Raw genomic sequence first — 22,419 nt, 5'->3', positions numbered from 1 at the left:
TAAAAGCCTAATATTGTAGGCTTTTATAACCTAAAAGCCAAATATTGTAATTCATTCACTCATGTCTCCTATGTAGTAATAATTGGAAATAAGGCAGATATTCAAGAATAATATGATTAAGTAAATTATGATACACTGTAATGATGAAATACCAAACAGCCACTAAAAATAACAAAGACACTCATAAATGAGACTAAAGATAAAAAATTAGATGTGGGGAAAGGTAGAACGGTATCTACTCAGTGATTATACCATTAAAAATATTTTTATGTACATTGACAAACATTGAAATTCAGTTTGCAGTGGTGTCAGTGCCTGTGGAAAACTAACTTTTTTTGTTCTTTTTATTTTTTGTGAAGATTTAATGACCTTGTGGCTTTTGGATGTTAACTTTGTACTAATCATAGTGAAGGTTAAGGATTAGAAGTGCACAGTAAGAATAAATGAATAAAATACATACTATACTGCTTATGAATATCCTTCTTCATGGGAAATTCTTACTGTTTTGACACAGTGTAGTATGTGATAGAAAGCAAAGGCTTTCAAATCAGATTGAACTTGGATAAAGTCTTTCCGTGTCTCTTTTTCTCAGACCCCATGACGTAGTTTGTCCGGGATGCTACAAGAAAATACCACAGATTGGGTGGCTTATACAAAACAGAAATTTGTCACAGCTCTGGTTGCTGGAAGTCAAGGTCAAAGCAGCAGCGTGGTCGCGTTCTGAGGGACATCCTCCTGGTTTGCAGCAGTGCCTTCTCACTGTGTGCTCACGGTGGAGGGCAAGGGAGCTCTCAGGGGTCTCTTTTATAAAGGCCCTAGTCCCGTTTCACAAGGGCATTAATCACCTCCTAGGGGACTCACCTCCTAGAACCATCAGCCTGGGCATTAGATTCTCAGCCTGTGAATTCTGCGGGGACACTGGCATTCAGAGCGTAGTACTCCATTATCCCAATGTCATCACTTCCTCTGTCCTCCACAGGTCTCAACTTCTCTCTCATAGTTCCCGTCTCATGACCTTTTCCTGGTGCCTCTGGGAGAGTTCTTCCATCTGATCATATGTACAGTATACAGTTCTCTTCTCTGGCTGGAGCTGACCTTTCTTTCTCCCATCATTTCCACTTCTTTATTCTTTTCTGACTTCTTATTTCTGCTTCGTGTCTCTAATTTATTTGCTTACCCTTTTCAGTATACTTTTATGCATATATACTCACATATATATATTTATCATGCTTTTAAAAAATATTTATCCACCTCTTCCAGTTATTCTGCTTCAGATAACATATGCCATTCATTGCTGTTGCTTCTTGATAGTAGTTTTGCTCCTCAGGGATCCTGAATTTGGCCGGCGAGCTTATATTCCCCAGGGACTATCAGATAATCTAGGTGGTCACTTCTACTGAAAGAGCAAAAGGCCAGGCTTCAGCTCCTGACCTGCTGGATGAGATCCTAGAAGGAGGAGAAAGAGGTTAAGGACCCTCAGGCAGAGCAGCTCATTGTTGCACCTCCCCACTCACAACTCCTCCACCGGGAAAGTCTGCTGCCCAGGAGCTCACCTTAACCTCCTGGACAAAATGGCAGTAGGAGGACACAGTTTTCTAAGGTTGAATGTCATTAGTTCTGGAAGCTGGAGGGGACAGTGCAGAGCGTGAGTGCCCAAGAAGCTCCATAAGTGTGCACCTGCTTTCTCCAGCTCCTCGTCCCAGCAAGGCATCTGCTTGCCTTGACCGGACTCAGAGCAACACCATGTTGGGTTCTTGTTTCCAACATGGCAGTGGGACAGATGAGATTGCCCCAGGGCTAAGCAGGGAGAGGCGGGAGCAGAGGGCAAAGCTTTCTTCCCATCCCGCTTCTTTCAGCTTAGGGGTTCCGGGTTTTCTTCCCGGACTGCAACCCCTTCCCCTCCACAGACGCATGGTCTGCAGTTCAGGACAGCCTTTGTCCTCCCCAGGAGCTCCTTGGAGTTTGTTTTTCTGTTGTTTTTTATTGCTGTGGTGGTTGTCATTATTAATACCTCAGATTCATGCCTCCTGTGGTTTCTCCATGGTTGATTCTGGGAAACAGAGTCAGCAGCCCATCCTGTTCTGCCGTATCGATATCACTGAGTGTTTTTTAAAAGATTATTTTGTCCCCTAAGAACATAACTGTTGTCACTACCTAAGCCTATCTGCTCTTAGAAGATTTCTCTTCTGTTTCAGAACGTGATTAAATTGACCGTCTCTTCTCTTATTACGCCCAAATATTGTGTTCAAAGGGGAGGGGTCTTAAAACAAGGAGTAGAAAGCAAGAGACTTGTTTTCAGGATAATTGGTTTAGAGCTGTGTACCAATATCCAGGTATCAATACATCCATTAAACAGGGGAGCAAATGCACTTAAAAAGCTTTTTATATAAAGTCCTCTTACACTTTTCCCAGGGATCATCTATTTCAAATCAGCTTTTTTAGGATAAAAATGGAGCACTCTGTCACCTCCAGCTCCCAGTCTCAGATTTGTTATCATTCAGCCATTTCTTCTTCTCCAACATAAATGCGTTTGACCAGCCATCTGTCATTCCTGTCTCTTCTGATCTAGTGTCGAGAGGGGGCAGGGCCAGTAGCTGAAACAGTATGAACTAACCCCAATCCAAGGTAAAGGAAGACTTTGGATTTTAACAGTATCTATCATATTGGCTTATTTAGCATCTATCATCTTAAATGAAATAATCTGCATCAGATGCCAGGTGAAAAGTCAATACTCAAAGTGCTAGCAATTATTATTTAGCTCATATAAATTGTAAAATTGTTAGAAAATTGTTAGCATTCAGAATAAGTGAGTACAGGATTTTTATGGAAAATGGGGTAATCTCATATTGTAGGTATTTTGATTTTTAAAGCAACTTCTCAGTATTTGCCTTTGTATCCTGTTCCCATCATCCCAATGTAACTTTTGTCCTTACTGTCACTTTTGGGTCCTCTAGTTTCCGGTCAAGGAATTGTTGGTTTATACAGTGCTTGTTGAAGTACATAGTACCTAAAACAGTTATCACTGTGTTTCAGAAAATGCTGCATTCTTAGCTAATGCATAGACAATAATAATAATAATAACAACAGCAGGAAGTCCCCTTAGCCTGAACTAACTATTCATCTGGTAGCATGGCATGCTAGGTTCCCTGATCTACTTTCCCTCTGAAAACAACTAAAAAGGCTAGATACAATTTTTTTTTAAGAACATCTTTTTGAGTATATTCACAAGCTGTTAAGTTAGGTAGGATACTCAGATATCAACATCGAAATGAAAACAGAAACCCAGAGGTGTAAGCAGAGCACCGAGGCAGCTCTCACCTTGAGGACCTTTTCTAAAACTGAGTGAACTTGAACTTCAGTTTGGGGCCTCTTATTGGGCACAGGGGAAAAACAAAGTCCAGGGTTTGCTTAAGGTAGAGGATCTAGGCTACTACTGTGCATAAAGCTGGGACACCAAGGGCCACACCCACCATGTGCAAGTGAACTAGAAACAACCTTAACGTTGAGTGGGGTGCCCCTGAAAATTCATAACCGTAAGCCAGTGCTCGTGGATGTCTGATGCCTGAACTCGCACAGTCACCGTGTCCTGGAAAACGAGTCTGAGAACTCACTCTAAAGTCGTCCAGACATGCTGACATCTCCAGGGCCCTGTCAGAGTCACATGATTGCCAGAGAACCACTTTCAATTCCAACAGATACGAACTTGCACTTAAAAAGAACAACCATGCAAAACAGTAGGAGAAAAAACAAAGTACCATGAACCAGGGTCTTAAAAGTTTTTGAACAGCAGAATGAGACCTGCAAAGGCTTGAGATGCTGGAATTATCAGCCACAGAATAGAAAATAGTCATAGTTAGTATATGATGTAAAGTTAAAGGTTTTAAAGGAATTGAAAATACTAAAATGGCAAGGGTGTTTAAAAATTACCATGCATATTTGGAAAAGAATAAACTCCTAAAAATAAAAACGAAACAACTGAAATCGAGAATCTGAATGGATTTGAGAGCAGATTACACACAGAAAATGTCTAGAATGTAGGTGAGAGGGAAAGATGAAAAATATGAAAGAGAGATTAGATGAAATGAAAGAATGGGAAGATCTATGTATATCATGTGAGTTCATAAAGAGTGGAGATAGAATGGAACAGCGACATTAAATTAATAGGTTAAGCCTGAGAGTTTCGCAGTAGTTATAAAAAAACAGATCCAGAGGAGGAGCATGTCCCAATCAGAATAAATAAAAACATATCTACACTTAGAGAAATTAAAAAATTGAAGCATATAAAACACAAAGAGAAGATCTTAAAAGCAGCCAGAGAGACAAAAAAAAGTTATCTTCCAATGAATAGCAGCTGACTTTTCAACAACACCCCTAAAAATATTTTCAGATTAGTGAAAACTCAGAGTGCTTGCCACTAAACTTCTTTAAAGAACTTAAAGGGTGTGCTTGGGGCTAAAGGAAAATGCTTATATGGAAGGTCAGAGTTGCAAGAAGGAATGAGGAGACAAGACGGGGAAATATATGGATATATCTAAGCAGCTCCTGAATAATTAGCAATAGTGAGTTGATAAAAACGAAATAAACTGAAAATAACAACTCTAGCATATAAATATGGGAGACTGCCACAGGACTTAAAATGTCCTAAGTTTCTTTCGTTGTTTAAGAGCATATAAAAAATAATTAACTTTAAAATTTGATAAGTGAAACATGGGTGTTGAGGCCTCTTACTGTGAGCACTAAAGAAAATATAGTGTATCACTTCCAAACCAGAGAGGAGAAGAAAGTTGAAGGAGGAAAACATTTATTCATTTAGAATAGAAGAAGGAAAAGGGGGGAGAAAAACAAAACATACAAAGCATAGGGCAAACAGCACAAAATAAGAGAAAAAATAAAGGCAAATATGTTAGCATGTACAGACTAATGGACTACATTGGACTAAATGCCCCATTTATTTATTTAATTTTTTAACATCTTAATTGGAGTATAATTGCTTTACAATGGTGTGTTAGTTTCTGCTGTATAACAAAGTGAATCAGCTATGTGTATACATATATCCCCATATCTCCTCCCTCTTGTGTCTCCCTCCCACCCTCCCTATCCCACCCCTCTAGGTGGACACAAAGCTGATCTCCCTGTGCTATGCGGCTGCTTCCCACTAGCTATCTATTTTACATTTGGTAGTGTATATATGTCAATGCTACTCTCTCACTTGGTCCCAGCTTACCTTACCCTCACTGTGTCCTCAAATCCATTCTCTACATCTGTGTCTTTATTCCTGTCCTGCCCCTGGGCTCTTCAGAACCGTTTTTTTTTTTTTTTTTTTTTTTTTTTAGCTTCCATATATATGTGTTAGCATACGGTATTTATTTTTCTCTTTCTGACTTACTTCACTCTCTATGACAGACCCTAGGTCCATCCACCTCACTACAGATAACTCAATTTCATTTCTTTTTATGGCTGAGTAATATTCCATTGTATATATGTGCCACATCTTTATCCATTCATCTGTTGTTGGACACCTAGGTTGCTTCCATGTCCTGGCTATTGTAAATAGAGCTGCAATGAACATTGTGGTACATGACTCTTTTTGAATTACGGTTTCCTCAGGGTATATGCCCAGTAGTGGGATTGCTGGGTCCGATGGTAGTTCTACTTTTAGTTTTTTAAGGAGCCTCCATACTGTTCTCCATAGTGGCTGTATCACAGTGCAAGAGGGTTCCCTTTTCTCCACACCCTCTCCAGCATTTATTGTTTGCAGATTTTTTTGATGATGGCCATTCTGACCGGTGTGAGGTGATACCTCACTGTAATTTTGATTTGCATTTCTCTAATGATTAGTGATGTTGAGCGTCCTTTCATGTGTTTGTTGGCAGTCTGTGTATCTTCTTTGGAGAAATGCCTATTTAGGTCTTCTACCCATTTTTGGATTGGGTTGTTTGTTTTTTTGTTATTGAGCTGCATGAGCTGCTTGTAAATTTTGGAGGTTAATCCTTTGTCAGTTGCTTTGTTTGCAAATATTTTCTCCCATTTTGAGAGTTGTCTTTTCGTCTTGCTTATGGTTTCCTTTGCTGTGCAAAATCCTTTAAGTTGCATTAAGTCCCATTTGTTTATTTTTGTTTTTATTTCCGTTTCTTCAGGAGGTGGGTCAAAAAGGATCTTGCTGTGATTTATGTCATAGAGTGTTCTGCCTCTAAGAGTTTTATAGTGTCTTGCCTTACATTTAGGTCTTCAATCCATTTTGATTTATTTTTGTGTGTGGTGTTACGGAGTGTTCTAATTTTATTCTTTTACATGTAGCTGTCCAGTTTTCCCAGCACCACTTAGTGAAGAGGCTGTCTTTTCTCCACTGTATATTCTTGACTCCTTTATCAAAGATAAGGTGACCATATGTGCGTGGACTTATCTCTGGGCTTTCTATCCTGTTCCATTGATCTGTATTTCTGTTTTTGTGCCAGTACCATTCTGTCTTGATTACTGTAGCTTTGTAGTATAGTCTGAAGTCAGGGAGTCTGATTCCTCCAGCTCTGTTTTTCTTTCTCAAGATTGCTTTGGGTATTTGGGGTCTTTTGTGTTTCCATACGAATTGTGAAATTTTTTGTTCTAATTCTGTGAAAAATGCCATTGATAGTTTGATAGGGGCTGCACTGAATCTGTAGATTGCTTTGGATAGTTAGTCATTTTCACAGTGTTGATTCTTCCAATCCAAGAACATGGTATATCTCTTCATCTGTTTGTATCATGTTTAATTTCTTTCATCAGTGTCTTGTAGTTTTCTGCATACAGGTCTTTTGTCTCCTTAGGTAGGTTTATTCCTAGGTATTTTATTCTTTTTGTTACAATGGCAAATGGGAGTGTTTCCTTAATTTCTCTTTCAGATTTTTCATCATTAGTGTATAGGAATGCAAGAGATTTCTGTGTAAATGCCCCTTTAAAAGACAAACTTTGATGAGATTTTTAAAAGAAGTTTCCAAAATATACGCTATTTATAAGATATATAGCTAAAACTTGAGGGTACAAAAAGGTTTAAAAGTGTGGATAAAAATATACCACACGGGCTTCCCTGGTGGCAGCACAGTGGTTGAGAGTCCACCTGCCAATGCAGGGGACACAGGTTCGTGCCCCGGTCCGGGAAGATCCCACATGCCACGGAGCGGCTGGGCCCGTGAGCCATGGCCGCTGGACCTGCGCGTCCGGAGCCTGTGCTCCGCAACGGGAGAGGCCACAACAGTGAGAGCCCTGCATACCGCAAAAAAAAAAAAAAAAAAAAAAAAAAAAAATTGTACAACTGGCCATCAAACAATCTCAAAAATTTTCAAAGAAGTAACGTAGTATAGAGTACATTCTCTGGCCACAATGCACTTAGAAGTGAATAACAAAAAGACAGTCATTAAACTTCACATCCTAAATTGGTTGTTGTCCCCCTAAAATTTCATATCCACCCAGAAGCTGGGAGTGTGACCCTATTTGGAAATAGGGTCTTTGCAGATGTAATCAAGTTAAATGAGGTCATGCTCGATTAGGAGGAGCCCTAAGTCCAAGGTGACCATTGTCCTTATAAGAAGGGGGAAATTTGGACACAGAGATACAGACACACAAGCACAGCCACGAGGAGATGGGGGCAGAGGCTGGAGTGATGCATCGAGAAGGCAAGGTGGCAAGCAGCCGCCGAAAGCTGGGGGAGACTCTGCCTCAGAGCCTCCAGAAGGAGCCAGCCCTGCCAGCACCTTGCTTTCAGACTTGTAGCCTCTAGAACTCTGAGAGAATAAACATTGTCTTAAGCCACCCAGCTTTTCATACTTTGTTGGGACAGCTCTAGGAAACTAGTATACCCCATAGGTTTGGGAATTAAGAAACATACTTCTAAGTAGATCATAAGTCAAAGAAAAAAATAAAAATGGAAGTTCAAAATGTTTTGAATTAAATGGTAATGAAAATGTCATGTATCTAAACCTAAGAGATTAAACTTAAGCAATAGTAGAGCAGTATTTATAGTCTTACGTTTATAAATCAGGAAAGAAGAAAGGATAAAAATAAATGAGTTAAATATCCAAGATAAGAAGTTAGAAGAATAAAAAACCCAAGAATGTAGAATGAGGGACATAACAAACATAAGAGCAGAAATCAATGAAATAAAAACAAAAAATATAGTAGCAAGTACTAGACGAATCTTAGAAACATCATGTTGCCTATTTGAAGAAGCAAGTTGCAGAAGAGTACATGTAATATTCCATTTACATAGGTATTTGAAACAAATAAAACTAAATGTGATGCATATGGTAAACGATTTTAGGTAGGCTCTCTGTCTGAGCTAGAAGGGGTGGCATGGGATTGGAGAAGGAGGGAAGCAGGAGGAAGGAAGCAGTGAACTTTCTTTGTTTGGTAGCCTTTTGCAGTTCTTTTACGGCTCTCCTAGTCATATCCTCTGACCATTTTCCCATTTTTAAAAGAAGATTATTGCTGACATGGAGGCACAAGTCCACAAGTTGAGAGAAGAGCTGATCAGCGTGAACTCCCAGCGGAAGCAGCAGCTGGTGGAGCTCAGTCTTCTTCGTGAAGAGGAGAAGCAAAGGACTGCTCGGGACCATGAGGCTGCTGTCAACAAACTGAAGGTTGAGTCAGAAAAGATGAAAATAGAGCTGAAAAAGACTCATGCCGCTGAGACAGAGATGATGCTGGGAAAGGTAAGATGCCCACCTGGATGTTTTATAGACAGTCGAGACCCGTGTTTGAAATCCACTGATGCCACCATTGTATTTAATCTCGAAGAGGTGGTGGACTTAGAATTACTCTCCAGTTGATAAACCATTCAAATGAGCAATCTAAGTGTCTTGCTGTATGTCTCAGGGAGTTTCCTGACTTTTCCCTTGAGTTTTGTGGAAGGGATTGTATGGAATATCCCTTCCATAGTTATTAAATATACACTGTGAGAAAAGTGTTATAATATTATCAAATATACTGATTAGGAGTATTTGGGCTATAACCTTGAGTTTTCCTAAGGTGAGACTAGGTTTCAGATCTTTCTTATGTTGTCTAATGGTCATTTCTAGATTTTGCAGTTTTTTATGTGTCCCATAGATGATGACATATTTTTCCGGATTGATATTTCAAATAAAGAACTTTCTTTAGAATTACACATTTTTGAAATATATGTCAATATAATGTTTACACATTTTGAGTTGACTTATATTCCAGAGACAGCCTCAAATATTTGTTCTTTTGGTGTTCTGGAAAAGTGTAAATATTTTAATCAGGTAGTAAAAGTGAATGGCTATTAATCGTCACAACTGTCAACTGCCCCTTGAGTTCTTTAAGACCAACCTCTATCCTGGGATCAAGACACTTGGAAAGGGTAATTTAAGAATCTTCTAATTTTACTTTTTTCCTACCTCTTCTTGATCCTTAAATGTGAAGCCTTCATAGAGCATACCATGCCATTCTAGGTGCTGCTCCACTGATTTTACCTGGATCATGGCCCTAAGGTGCTTATTTTGCATCAGTACCGTCATTTACTTGAGGGTCAGATTTCAGCAGCCTGGACTGGTGGCAGCCTGGCTCTGAACCCAGAGATAAACCGGAAGAGGGCTCTGAAGAGGCAGGAGTGAAGAGGCAGGAGTGCGCCTGGCTTCCTGGAGGGACCGCAAGGAGGCCGGTGTGGCTGGGAAAGATGACGGAGGAGGGGAGGACGAGGGGCTGAGGTCAGGGACGAGGCCTCTGGGGACCGACCGGGCCCCGTAGGGCTGTGGGGGGCACTGCAAGGGCTTGGCTTTGACCCCCATAAGTGGAGGAAGCCTGGCGGGTTTGGAGCAGAGGGCTGATGTGACCCGACGCATTTGCACAGGCTCTCGGACCACGCCCGCCTGCCGAGGGTGAAGGTGGAAGTGGGGAGACTAGTTCAAAAGCTATTGCAGTGATTTAGACCAGAGTTGAGAGATGCTGGGCTTGGCCAGTAGCACTGAAGGTGGTACACGGGTCCGGCTGGGTTACGGTCTGATGGTCTGCAGGCAGAGCTGATGGGATCTGCTTTGGGTTCAGACGTGGGAGTGGGGGGTCGGGGGAGAGGCGGAGGGAGAGAGAACGTGTGAGTGAGTTGCCCAGCGTGATTCCAAGGCGACTTGCTGGAGCCACGAAGCAAGCAGAGTTACGTGCCCTTTGCTGAGAGAGACGGCAAGAGCTGCGCAGGCCACAGGGACACGACCTGGCTGAGGGGCCTTTGTACCCCCAGTGAGGATGCTAGTGGTCATTCCATCAGAGCAGTGCGGAATCATGCTGTTTGATGCTAAAGTATACAAGGTGTCAGGAACTGGGGAATGTCCTGATACCGAGTAGTTTTAGCCCCCTGACCAGCGCACAGGAGAGACCGATGGGGAGCTGCTGGGAACTGACACACACCGCACCTCAGCTCTGCTCACTGCCGCCAAAAGTTCAAAGTATCTCCAAGTAAATGTGCTTAAATGGCATGGATACCAATGCACCTCGATTTTTATAAAACACTGCACATAGTAAAGCCAGACTTATAAAGCATACAGTTTAGGCCTTCATTTTCTTGAACCACGTGTTCACATTTTAAAGGTTTCTTTTTAATAGGAGATGAATTTTTCAAGTATAGGTTTATATGTGTTACTAACAAATTGACAGGTTACAGATAATAAAAGAAATTAGTATTAGAAACCATAGGTAATTTCTTTGGCAAGCATTTCTTGAATATTTTCTATATCTCAAAGGCATTATCCCAGGCACTTCGGGGCTACACAGAAAAAGGGAAAGAAAGGCACTGTCCTTAAGGGGATTATAAAACAGTAATGGCTGCAGGACACACACACGTACACAGATAACTGTAACACAAGGTAGAGTGTGAACTGGGGGGAAATGATTTTCTGTTAAGGAAATCAGGGGAAATTACCTGGAAGAGATGGATGTCACTTGAACTGGACACAGGTGATGTGTACGATTTTGCTAATAGGTTCTAAGCCACAGGAATAACAACAGCAAGAGCCAACAACCCCGTGTACGTGGTGTAGCGGTTAACAAGGGAGAGTGGTTAGTGACGAGCCTGAAGATGGCAGGGGTTGCCGACGGCCTCCAAAGCTGTGGTGGGTATTAGGCTTCATGGGGTATCAGTGAGGAGGTACTGAAGGTTTTTCAGCCATGAAGTGTCAAGATTCAAGCGGTGATTAGGAGAATCTTTCCAAGGTGCCATGGAGCAGAGGTAGTTGGCAGGACTGGATTAATCCAGGTGACAGGTCCCCGAGGGCACCTCAGAGGTCCGGGAATGTGGTGGGGGCCTAGTGGTGAGCACGGGCCAGAGGAGGCGTGTTTGAGGGTCAGCCCAGCCAGGGGCTGATTAGACTTGTGAGGTATAAACCCCGCCCTGGATGAATGGGGAATGTCACAGTTTCTGGTCCGGGGAAGAGGATGAAGTCGGTTATGAACGTCAGTTGCATTTGGACCCCGCTGTGATGTTCCCTCGCAGTCAAAGGGACGTTTGTAGCTAATCCCAGGAAGAGCAGGACCGGAGGAGTAGCTCCAGAATGGGGCCTGCGCAGGGAGAGTACAGACCGAAAACCAGCAGCTGGGGAGGGCTTCCTCGGTGAAGTCGGAGAGACAGTCCAAGAAGGGTCGTTAAGGTGAGAGGGATGCGAGAAGAAGGCATTTTCGTGCGAAGGAAGGAAGAGAGTATTTGGAAAGGAGGCTTGCCAAGAATGTGACAGAAAACCCGGAAGGATGAAGGTGAAAGAAGGGCCCCAGGATTTGAAACCGAGAATCGTTGATGACCTTGGACGGAGCGCTGCAGGTGGCGGTGTGGACGGAGCAGGGCTGCAGGGGTCAGCGAGGGAGGAGCGAGGGGCTGGAGATGCGGGGGAGCCTGACGCTCCAGGGAGGTGTCGCCCGGAGAGCAGCGGGAGTTACGGAGGGCGCTTAGATGGAAACACCTGGAAATGCCTGGAAGAGGGAGAGGGGGACGAGAGACCCGTGCACCACCGCTGCTAGTGACCCGAGCGGCGAGGGCGTGAGCGCGGCAGTCAGGGCTGTGCTCCTGGGACCCGCCTCGCTCTCCCTGCCTGGATGCTCTCGCGCACGTTCTCCTATAGTTGTCCTCCTGCTCGTCCCCCGCTCTCCTTGCAGCCCCACCTCTAGCTGACGTCCTGTCCCCCTCCCTCCTCAGCACCTCCCGAGGTCTTCACAGCTCGTCTCACTCTCTGAATACATCTTCATTTTTTTACTCGTTTATTTGCAACGCCCACCCCCCATTAGACCATAACCTCATTAGCAGGACCTTGTCTATCTCGTTCACTTCTGTACTGCCAGTGTCTAGAAAACTTGGCCCATGGTGGGTGCTCACCTGTGTATGTTAAGGAGGGGATGGCAGGAACCGTGACTTTCTAGGGGGAAGAAGGAAGGAGAGAATTGGGAAGGATACAAAGGAGTCTGTGACGAGACCTGAGAAGAGCTTCTGTCTGATGTCATCTGCATCCTTAGTAAAGCATCACCGCAGTCTGTGCAGAGTGAGGAATTTCAAGACGAATGGGACCCCCAGGCTGCAGGCTGAGCAGACAGCTGGGATGCAGCTGAAGGAAGGGGATGGAGGGAATGTGCGCGGGTAGGATTGGGGCTCTGCAGGGAGAGAACAGAGCATGGCAGGGTGGGTCTGGAAGAATGGAATGCCCTGAACTGAACTGAGAACACAAGTGATACAGGAAGATAGAAGTGGGGTTTAAGTGGAGTGATTTTAGCTGACATGGATAAAGAATTAGAATGCAGGCACTTGGTGGCATCAGGAGGGTCTGGGGGACAGGAGGAGAGCGTTAAGTTGCCATGTTAGTGCCATGAGTTCCAGAGTCCGTATGATAAAATACAAGTGCCCTGCTCTTGATGCGAAGAGTAATTTGCATTTCCCATTGATGCATACTTTTCCTTAACTAGTTGAAGGAGTTCCCCACGCAGTGAAGAACAGAACTGTGAGTTCCCTGAAACAGTCCTTGTGAAATATTCGTTTCCAAAGCTTCAGGATCATGCATGGTGCCTCGTACAAAGTAGGCATTCATAAATGCTAAGTGAATAAAAGAATGACGATGAACTTAGAAATTCAGTTCTACAGTTTCTTCTACTGTGAATGGTAATATGAATAAATTAAAAATTGCCATTGATTCATCCAAATTTGGTTTCAACCCATTATATGTACTTTGGGTAGGACAAGATACACCTTTATATTCAAATATTCATTTTTTATTGTTGTAATTCCCTTCATATTAGTAAGTTAAATGCAAAGCATAACATTTTTTAAAGATAGTTTTAAAAATTAATAGATATTTGAGTTCTCACTATAAAAATTCGAATTAGCTCTAATGAATTGATAGATAATCCTCTTGCTAGCCTGTTGTGTCATCGTGCATGTTACTTGAATTCTTCTCACTATGTCTTATAAAAGGTTTAATGTTTTATCATTTCTAAATAAATCTGAAAGTTAAAATATTTGCTAGTGTTTCAAAATCCAGTGAGAATTGAGGGACTTAGAAATTGATTTTCTCTCATTAAGTATAAAGTTGAGGTTCAAAGGGGAGAGAGTAACCCCAGAATAATAAATAATCTACATGTAACCTTCCATGTGGGTCTGGGTTGTTTCAGTAGCACTTACAATGTTAAGGTTATAAAAGAATTCCTAAGTCCAGATCCTCACTGAGTTTCTGTCAGCAGCGATTTAGACCCCAGTGATATCTTCAATGGCTCTGAGTTAAGAGAAACATGAAATACCTCCACAAGGTCAAAATACTTGAAACAGAGAATCCAAGAGAATAAATGATTGACGTTTGCAAAGTGAAAGCTGCCTTTCCAGCCTTTTAAAATCTTTTCAAACCAAATTGAAACAAAGTCCATAAAATCTGAACCTTTGAAAAATTAAAGAACATTATTACTAAATGATGGTCATGGGTAACTCTCAGATGTTTGATTAAAACTTTGGTATTTTGGGGCTTCCCTGATGGTGCAGTGGTTGAGAGTCCGCCTGCCAATGCAGGGGACACGGGTTCGTGCCCCGGTCCGGGAAGATCCCACATCCCACATGCTGCAGAGCGGCTAGGCCTGTGAGCCATGGCCACTGAGCCTACGCATCCGGAGCCTGTGCTCCACAACGGGAGAGGCCACAACAGTGAGAGGCCCGCGTACCGCAAAAACACCCAAAAAAAACAAACAAAAAAGACTTTGGTATTTAAAATTTACCATTCTTTCAGAAATCTATTCAGCTATTTTAAAAATAGCCTTTCTTGAAATAGAAGATATTTTAGAAAATATGGGAAATAGAGAGGTGTGAAATTCCTTGTTACTATCACCACCCAGAGATAACCAATAGTAGTAATTTAATATGTATATAAAATAGCTATATTAACTTAGCTGACTGAGATCATACTAAATGAACAGCTATGCCTTTTGCTTTTTTAAGAGCTATGCTAATAATATTCCAATGTGATTTGGAATTCTTTGAAAATGTAGTTTTCATTTTTTCATAATACTGTGTTTTACGGATGTAGCATGACAGTGTGAAATTCCTTTATTTTTAAACATTTAGCTTTAAACATTTTTATGTAAATTGATGCAAAAATTAACGTCTTCATACATCAAATTTTGTCAACATTTCCATTTTTTTCCCCCTTAGTTTAAGATCCCAGTAGAATTACAGGGTCAAATTGCTTTTCAAAATGGTTGTACTAATTTGTATTTTCCCCAACAGAATATCTGTTTTATCTAGACAGTCCTTAGTGTTAAACCTCTTCTTTGATTTGGGGAGGGGGGTGGTGAAAAACATTAATTGTTTCTAATTTGCATTTTTAAGAGTGAGACTGAACATATATAATAGATTTGTTATTCGTGTTTCATTTTCTGAGAAGTGCTTGTTCACCTCCTTTGTCAGTTTCTCTTCTGTTAATGTCCTAGTGTTATCCTCATCACCTTGTATAAACTTGTTTATGTTTAGGATGATGAAGCTCTTTGTGGCAGGTACTTTCGGTTTTTGCCTTTTAATTTTGTCATTTAATTTTATGATACACAAAATTCTTATTTGTATTTAGTGTAATCTATCAATTCCTCTGTGAAGTCTCCAGTATAAGTAGTTGTTTTAAGCTTCACGATTTGATATTTTAAAATATATGAACACATCAAGCATTTTCCACACTGTACTAAGTAAAATGCTCTTATGAAATTGACATAGTACTTACCCGCTTGGGCTCCTGGTCTGTAATTTTAATGGTATCTGAAGGATTATACTGGAATTCTGCCAGCCTGAAGTCATTAAAAGGCTTTGAGCAACAATTCAGCATCTTTTTCAAATTTAAGAAAAGCTCCATATGGTACAATTATTCAAAGCTAAGGTCATAGAAACTGCTTAAACCTTTGAAATTTATAATTAAAGGATTAATATTAACTTATGAAGACGTCATTTTGGCTTAAAATGGATTTCTAATCTCAATTCTGTTCTTTTTACTTTGATCTTTTCCCTGAGTTTTTCCTTTGCTAAAAATGTGAAGTTTGTATCCTTAAATTTTTAAATATGATTCTCAAACAGTTCAGATTTATAAAAATTGATTGACAGACAACATCCCATTTGATTTTTACAGTATTCCACAAATGTTGATGAACTTCAAGTTGGTGTTTTCTTCTGGGTTTTTAACCCACAGCTTGGTATAATGGACTCTAATGATACCTCTAAACGTAACAATAAATTAATCTGGAAAAGAGAAAACTTGCACAAATGGAAACTTGGAAAACTTTGGGTGTGTTCGTAATTTGAATATGATGGATTGGTGTTCATTTATATTAAGGTTTAGAATTTTAAAGTATCTTCAAATGACCTCAATCGTAAACCTTCTTTGAATGGTGAAAGGGGCTATGTCTTATACAAAAGCTAAGACTTTTTTGTCATTTTGACAATATATACAAATCAGTCCAAACCCAATATTTTCGTTCAATCAGTTAATGTGTCTCTGTGTAACAAGAGGAACTGTGTGTTCCTTTGAGACTCAGTTTAACATCGATTTCCAGCTTTCTCCCACTTCTTCTGATTCTGATGCGAGGCACCTGTTTCACAGTGATTCCACTAAATACTGGAATCGTATCTGGGGTGTCTGCTTATTCAGCAGAAGTAGCAGAGGATCTGTCATCATTCGTGCTTGAATAGTTACGTTGCCAAGGTTTTACCGCCCTCTCCTGCGTGGGCTGCAGAGTCGCGGGCGGATGAGGTGGAGAAGCGCTGCTGCCTGATGCACAGCTCCCCACCGTTTCCCTGAGAACCTCTTGCACCCCCTCTACCTCTGCTGCTTCCTGTAGCAGAGGGCTCCTGTTTTCCAGCAGATCTGGGAGAGCAAAGCAGTAGCTTCACTTCAAAGGCTAGCTTTCCTAGGCTAGAGAGCTAAGTTTTACTAGGAGGAAATTAAAAGACAGTGTATTTTATGTTAGGGATTATTTGAAAATAAAATCTAGAATTATAAATGAATCATTGTTTATTTTTAAAGTAAACATTTAAAGTTTCCAAGATTAACCCCCCTTGTCATTCTGTAGCCTGATTTTCTAATACTCTAATCGCACCAGTATAAATGGGAGTTCTGCCACTCACCAGTTGTTGGTTTTATCCTTTTTGGACGTTCTTAAGGGAAAAATTTTTACCTAGAATAAAGGAAAAAACTCTTAGGTCAGTGCAGCAAGTGATAGTAATCGGTAAGTTATTGAAAGTAGAGCAGTTTACTTGCCGTCCTCAGAGACTGACACCCAAACTAAGAGAGTCGGGAGCGAGTAAATGAGCAGGTATTTGTGCCCAAGGCCTTTTGTGTGTGTGTGTGTGTGTTTAAGGTTAGTATTGATCACTGTACAGTTCTTTTGATCCTTTTGGCTTCGTGGCCAAACCTATAGGAGTGTTATTTATTTATTTGAAGTATACTTGACGTACAATATTATATCAGTTTCATGTGTACAACATAATGATTCAACATTTCTCTACGTTATGAAATGATCACCACAATGCGTTTAGTTACCATCTGTCATCATACAAAGTTAACACAGTATTATTGACTATATTCCCCATACTATACAGTATGTCCCCATTGTTAATTTTATTTAATTACTTATTTTATGACTGGAAGTTTGTACTTCTTAATCCCCTTCACCCAGTTCATCTCGCCCCTCAACCTCCACTCCCCTCTGGCAACCGATCAAACTATTCTCTGTATCCATGGGTCTGGGTTTTGTTTTGCTTTTTAGATTCCATATATAAGTGAAATCATGCACTATTTGTCTTTCTGTGTCTGATTTATTTCACTTAGCATAAAACCCTCAAGGTCTATCCACGTTGTGGCACGTGGCACGATTTCTTTCTTTTTATGGTTAAGTAGTATTCCACGTCTTCTTTATCCATTGATGGCTACTTAGGTTGTTTCCATATCTTGGCTATTGTAAATAATGCTGCAATGAATATAGAGGAGTATGTATCTTTGCAAATTAGTGTTTTCATCTTCTTCAAGTAGATACCCAGAAGTGAAATTGCTGGATCATGTGGTAGTTCTATCTTTAATTTCTCATATTCTGTAGTGGCTGCACCAATTTACATTCCCACCAACAGTGTACAGATGTAGCCTTTTCTCCACATCCTTGCCAGCATTTGTTATTTCTCATCTTTTTGGTAATAGCTATCATGACAGGTGTGAGGTGATAGCTCATCGTAGTTTTGATTTGCATTTCCCTAATTACTAGTGTTGTTGAGCATCCTTTCATGTGTCTCTTGGCCATTTGTATGTCTTCTTTGAAAAAATGTCTATTTAGATCCTCTGCCCATTTTTTAATTAGTTTGATTTTTATTGTTGAGTTGTGTGGGTTCTTTATATATATTTTGGATATTAACCCTTTATCAGACATAATTTGCAAACACCTTCTCCATTCAGTAGGTTGCCGTTTCATTTTGTTGATGGTTTCCTTTGCTGTGCAGAAGCTTTTTAGTTTGAGGCAGTCCCATTTGTTTATTTTTGCTGTTGTTGTCCTTGCCTTTGGGGTCAGATCCAAAAAAACACGGCTAAGACTGATGTCAGAAGCTTACCGCCGATGTTTTCTTCCAGGATTCTTATGGTTTCAAGTCTTACAAGTCTTTCAAGTCCTTAACCCATTTTGAGTTTATTTTTGTATGTGGTGTAAGATAGTGGTCCAGTTTCATTCTTGTGCATGTAGCTGTCCAGTTTTCCCAGCACCACTTATTGAAGAGACTGTCCTTTCCTCATTGTATACTCTTGTCTCCTATGTCGTAAATTGACCATACATGTGTCGTTTTATTTCTGGACTCTCTATTCTGTTTCACTGATCTGTAGGTCTGTTTTTATACCAATACCATACTACTTTTTATTTCTATAGCTTTGTAGTATAGTTTGAAACCAGGGAGCACGATATCTCCAACTTTGTTCTTCTCTCTCAAGCTTGCTTTGGCTATTTGGGATCTTTTGTGTTTCCACACAATCTTTAGAATTATTTGTTCTAGTTCTGTGAAAAATGCCACTGGAATTTTGGTAGAATCATTGCATTAAATCTGTAGATTGCTTTGGGTAGTATGGACATATTAATGGTATTAATTCTTCCAATCCATGAGCACGGAATATCTTTCCATTTATTTGTGTCTTCTTTAATTTCCTTCAGCAGTGTTTTATAGTTTTCAGTGTACAGGTCTTTCACCTCTTTGGCTGAATTTATTCCTAGGTTTTTTGATTCAGTTGTGAGTGGGATTGTTTTCTTGATTTCTCTTTCTGATAGTTCATTATTAGTGTATAGAAACACAACAGGTTTCTGTATATTAATTTTATATCCTGCAGCTTTAGTGAATTCATTTATTAGTTCTAACAATTTTTTGGTGGAGTCTTTAAGGTTTTCTATATATGGTATTATGTCATCTGTAAACAGTGACAGTTTTTCTTCCTTTTCAGTTTAGAAGCATTTTATTTCTTTTTCTTGCCTAATTGCTGTGGCTAGGACTTCCAATACTATGTTAAATAAAAGTGACCAGAGTGAGTATCCTTGTCTTGTTCCTGATCTTAGAGGAAAAGCTTTTGGCTTTCCACAATTGTATATGATAGTCATACACAGACTTTATTATGTTGAGGTACATTCCCTCTTTGTTGAGAGCTTTTATAAATGGATGTTGAATTTTGTCAGGTGCTTTTTCCGCATCTATTGAGATGATCAATGATTTTTATCTTTCATTTTGTTAAGGTGGTGTGTCATCACCTTATGAACCATTAGAATTATGAACCATTCTAGCATTGGAATAAAACCTACTTGATCATGGTGTATGATACTGTTAATGTATTGCTGAATTTGGTTTGATGATATTTTGTTGAGGATTTTTGCATCTATGTTCATCAGGGATGTTGGCCTGTAATTTTCTTTTTTATGGTGTCTTTGTCTGGTTTTGGTATCAGAGTAATGCTGGCCTTGTAAAATGAGTTTGGAAGGATTCCTTCCTCTTAAATTGTTTGAAAAAGTTTGAGAAGGATAGGTATTAAATATCTTTGAATGTTTGGTAGAATTCGCCAGTCAAGCCATCTGGTCCTGGACTTTTGTTTGTTGGGAGTTTTTTGATTAATGATTCAATCTCCTTACTAATAATTGTTGTTGTCAGAGTTTCTCTTTGTGTGTGTGTGCGTGTGTGCGTGTGTGTGTTTAAGATTAGTAATGATAATTGTACAATCCTTTTTGATTCTTTCAGCTTCATGGCCAAACTTATAGGAGTCTTATTGGACAGGGCATCTTCTTTTCATAACACTGAAGAAAATAAAATGAAAAAATCTGTTTCATTAGTATCTTCATCAATGATGACATGATTACAAATAACAACATAAATAATAATTTATGGCACTATCTTGATAGTTTACCATAAATAGTGAGCCTATACATCCCAATTTGCCCAGGAAAGTCCCTGTTTATACCTGTTGTCCCAGTATCCTGTATGATTTAACGTTTCCCCAGCCTCTTTCACTCTTAAACATGTCCCAGCTTGCATGCTAAGTTATATGATTACCCTAACTATGAAGGTACTTTTTATGTAAAGGAGGCATCTTTTCTTTTTTTCTTTTTTTTTTTTTTTTGCGGTATGTGGACCTCTCACTGTTGTGGCCTCTCCCACTGCGGAGCACAGGCTCTGGACGCGCAGGCTCAGCGGCCATGGTTCACGGGCCCAGCCACTCCGCGGCACGTGGGATCTTCCCGGACCGGGGCACGAACCCGTGTCCCCTGCATCGGCAGGCAGACTCTCAACCACTGCGCCACCAGGGAAGCCCCATCTTTTCTTTTTATATATCCTATGACTTAATTATTAGACATTATAATGCTGAATACATATATTTTAAATGAGTACCTTTTTGACAGTAATACTGAACTTAGGTTTAGATAACTAGACTCTAGTTATTTTAATACCCCAACTAGCCTTTACAGATGTTTTTTTCCACACCAGACTAACATTTCAGTGGCATTCAATGCACTTAGCTCAAAAGTTTATTAGGAGACTTAAGGAAGTTGGAGTAAAGAGACAGCGCCTCCCTGTCCACACTCTTGCCTTATTTTGCTTAGAGAGTCTCTGTGAGGGGAGGGCAGATGGCGAGCTGATGGGCGTTAGGTGTTGGGTGTTCAGTGTCAGAGCATAGTGCAGTGGAAGAGCTCTGGGCTGAGAGTCACATCTTGTTCTAACCACTGTTCATAATGGAAGGGAAGCAATCATGCTATGTGAGGCAGGGTTTCCTGATTCAATATTGTGATGATTAAATAATGATTATAAGTGGTCAACTAACTGAGTTGAATTGAAGACATTACAGGATACAGAAAAAAAAATGACGCACATAACTAGGAAAAGTGCAGTTGGCTTAAATAAACTTCTGCATCTTCACAAGTAATCAAGGAAACACTAATTGAGACAAGATGCTGCTTCACATATATTGAATAAACACATTATTTTAATAATACCAAGTTTTGTTTTAAATTAATAATACCAAATACCAAGCGTGCAGTGAATAAGTACTCTAAAACGCTGTTAGTGTGAGTGTAAATTGGTACAACCTTTCTGAAAGCCTTCAGTAACCTAAGTTATTAACTTTAAAAATATTTATCTCTTTTGACTTAGTAATCTCTCCTGGTTAGCATAATATTGATACTAAAACCCCAGAAAGATATCCCTCTAAACAGAAATTAATCTCACTCTGAATATTGTTAAAAAATGAAATAAAATATTAGGCAATAGAATCTAATAGTGCATTTAAAACATCATATACCATGATCACATGGGTTTTATTCCAGGAATGCAAAGATGGCTTGATATTAGGAATGCTATTAGGATAATTCACTATATTGATAAATCAAAAGTGAAAAATTATATATAGTCTTCTCCATATTCTTCACAGTGAGCCTAAGCTGCTGTAAAAAAAGAACCCCAGAACCGTGGACAAGTGAGATTGGGAGTTTATTTCACTCTCTCATCACAGTCTGGTTCAGGGGTGGGAACAAATTGTTCCGTCCCACTAGGTCATTTAGGAACCCAGGCTGGCTGGTGGAATGGTTCTGTCATCTCCGATGTGGAGCTTCCACCTCTGCCTTAAATGGTTCCAGTTGTCACCGTTTCTCAACCAGCAGGAAGTGGGGAAGGAAGATGAGGACAAGTAATGTACTTTTCAGGAGGTGCCATGGCAATCGCATATGTCATCCCCATTCACGTTCCACTGGAGAAATCTTAGTCCTAGGGCTGCGCCTGCAGAAGGAGGGACTTGTTAGCATGTGCACATTACAAGTTGGGGGGACTGTTATTTAAAAAAAAAGAACTGACGCTAAGGGGAATTAGCAGGCAATGGCACGTTTGTAATGCTTTTAGCATTTGATACCTGTTCTGTGTAGAGTGGTCCTAGACGCTTGCTACAGCAATGAACAAAGAGCCAGATATTCCTGCCTTCTCAGAGCTCACATTCCAGCAGGAGAGACAGAACTTAAGCCGAGAACATGCTATGTAAGCAGCATACATAGAATTTTTAAAAGTGTCTAAGTGCTATTGAATAAAATGATAGAGAAGATTAAGGGAGGCTCTGGAGTTCCAGAGTTGGGACCATTTAAATAGTGTGGTCAGTGTTGGCCTCACTGATAAGGTCAGTGAAGGGGTTGAGTCGGCCTTGTAGGTATTTGGAGGAAGAAATTTATGGCAGGGTGAACAGCCAGTGCAAGGACATGGTTTTCTCCTGTTTTCTTTTACAAGTTTTCTAGTTTTAAGTTTTATATTTATGTTCCATTTTGAGTCAATTTTGGGGACTGGTGCAAGATGTAGATTAAGATTCAATTGTATTAGCACTGTTTGTTGAAAAGACTGTCTTTTCTGTATTGAATCGCCTTTGCAGCTTTGTTGAAAATCAATATACTGTCCATGTGTGC

The 22,419-nt window shown here is 40.3% G+C and overlaps 1 protein-coding gene across 21 annotated transcripts in view; it reads left to right on the top strand.

The window, feature by feature from the left end:
- The window catches only part of CEP112 (centrosomal protein 112), a 401,854-nt gene that overhangs the window by 244,512 nt on the left and 134,923 nt on the right, over window positions 1–22,419 (top strand). For 18 of the 21 annotated variants that reach the window (XM_082604740.1, XM_082604757.1, XM_082604755.1 and 15 more), the window contains one exon: window positions 8,448–8,681. The exons of 1 other annotated variant lie outside the window; for it this stretch is intronic. In XM_082604740.1, coding sequence (XP_082460866.1) covers window positions 8,448–8,681 — 234 coding nt within the window. The remainder of the gene's footprint in view (window positions 1–8,447; window positions 8,682–22,419) is intronic. 2 more of the 21 variants (XM_082604756.1, XM_082604754.1) reach the window with 1 other exon arrangement.

Source organism: Mesoplodon mirus (genome assembly GCF_964341445.2).
Source record: "Mesoplodon mirus genome assembly, chromosome: 18".
In the NCBI taxonomy this organism is placed as follows: Eukaryota; Metazoa; Chordata; class Mammalia; order Artiodactyla; family Ziphiidae; genus Mesoplodon; species Mesoplodon mirus.
Note: the sequence above shows the minus strand (reverse complement) of the source record. Positions and strands in the feature narration are given on the sequence as shown.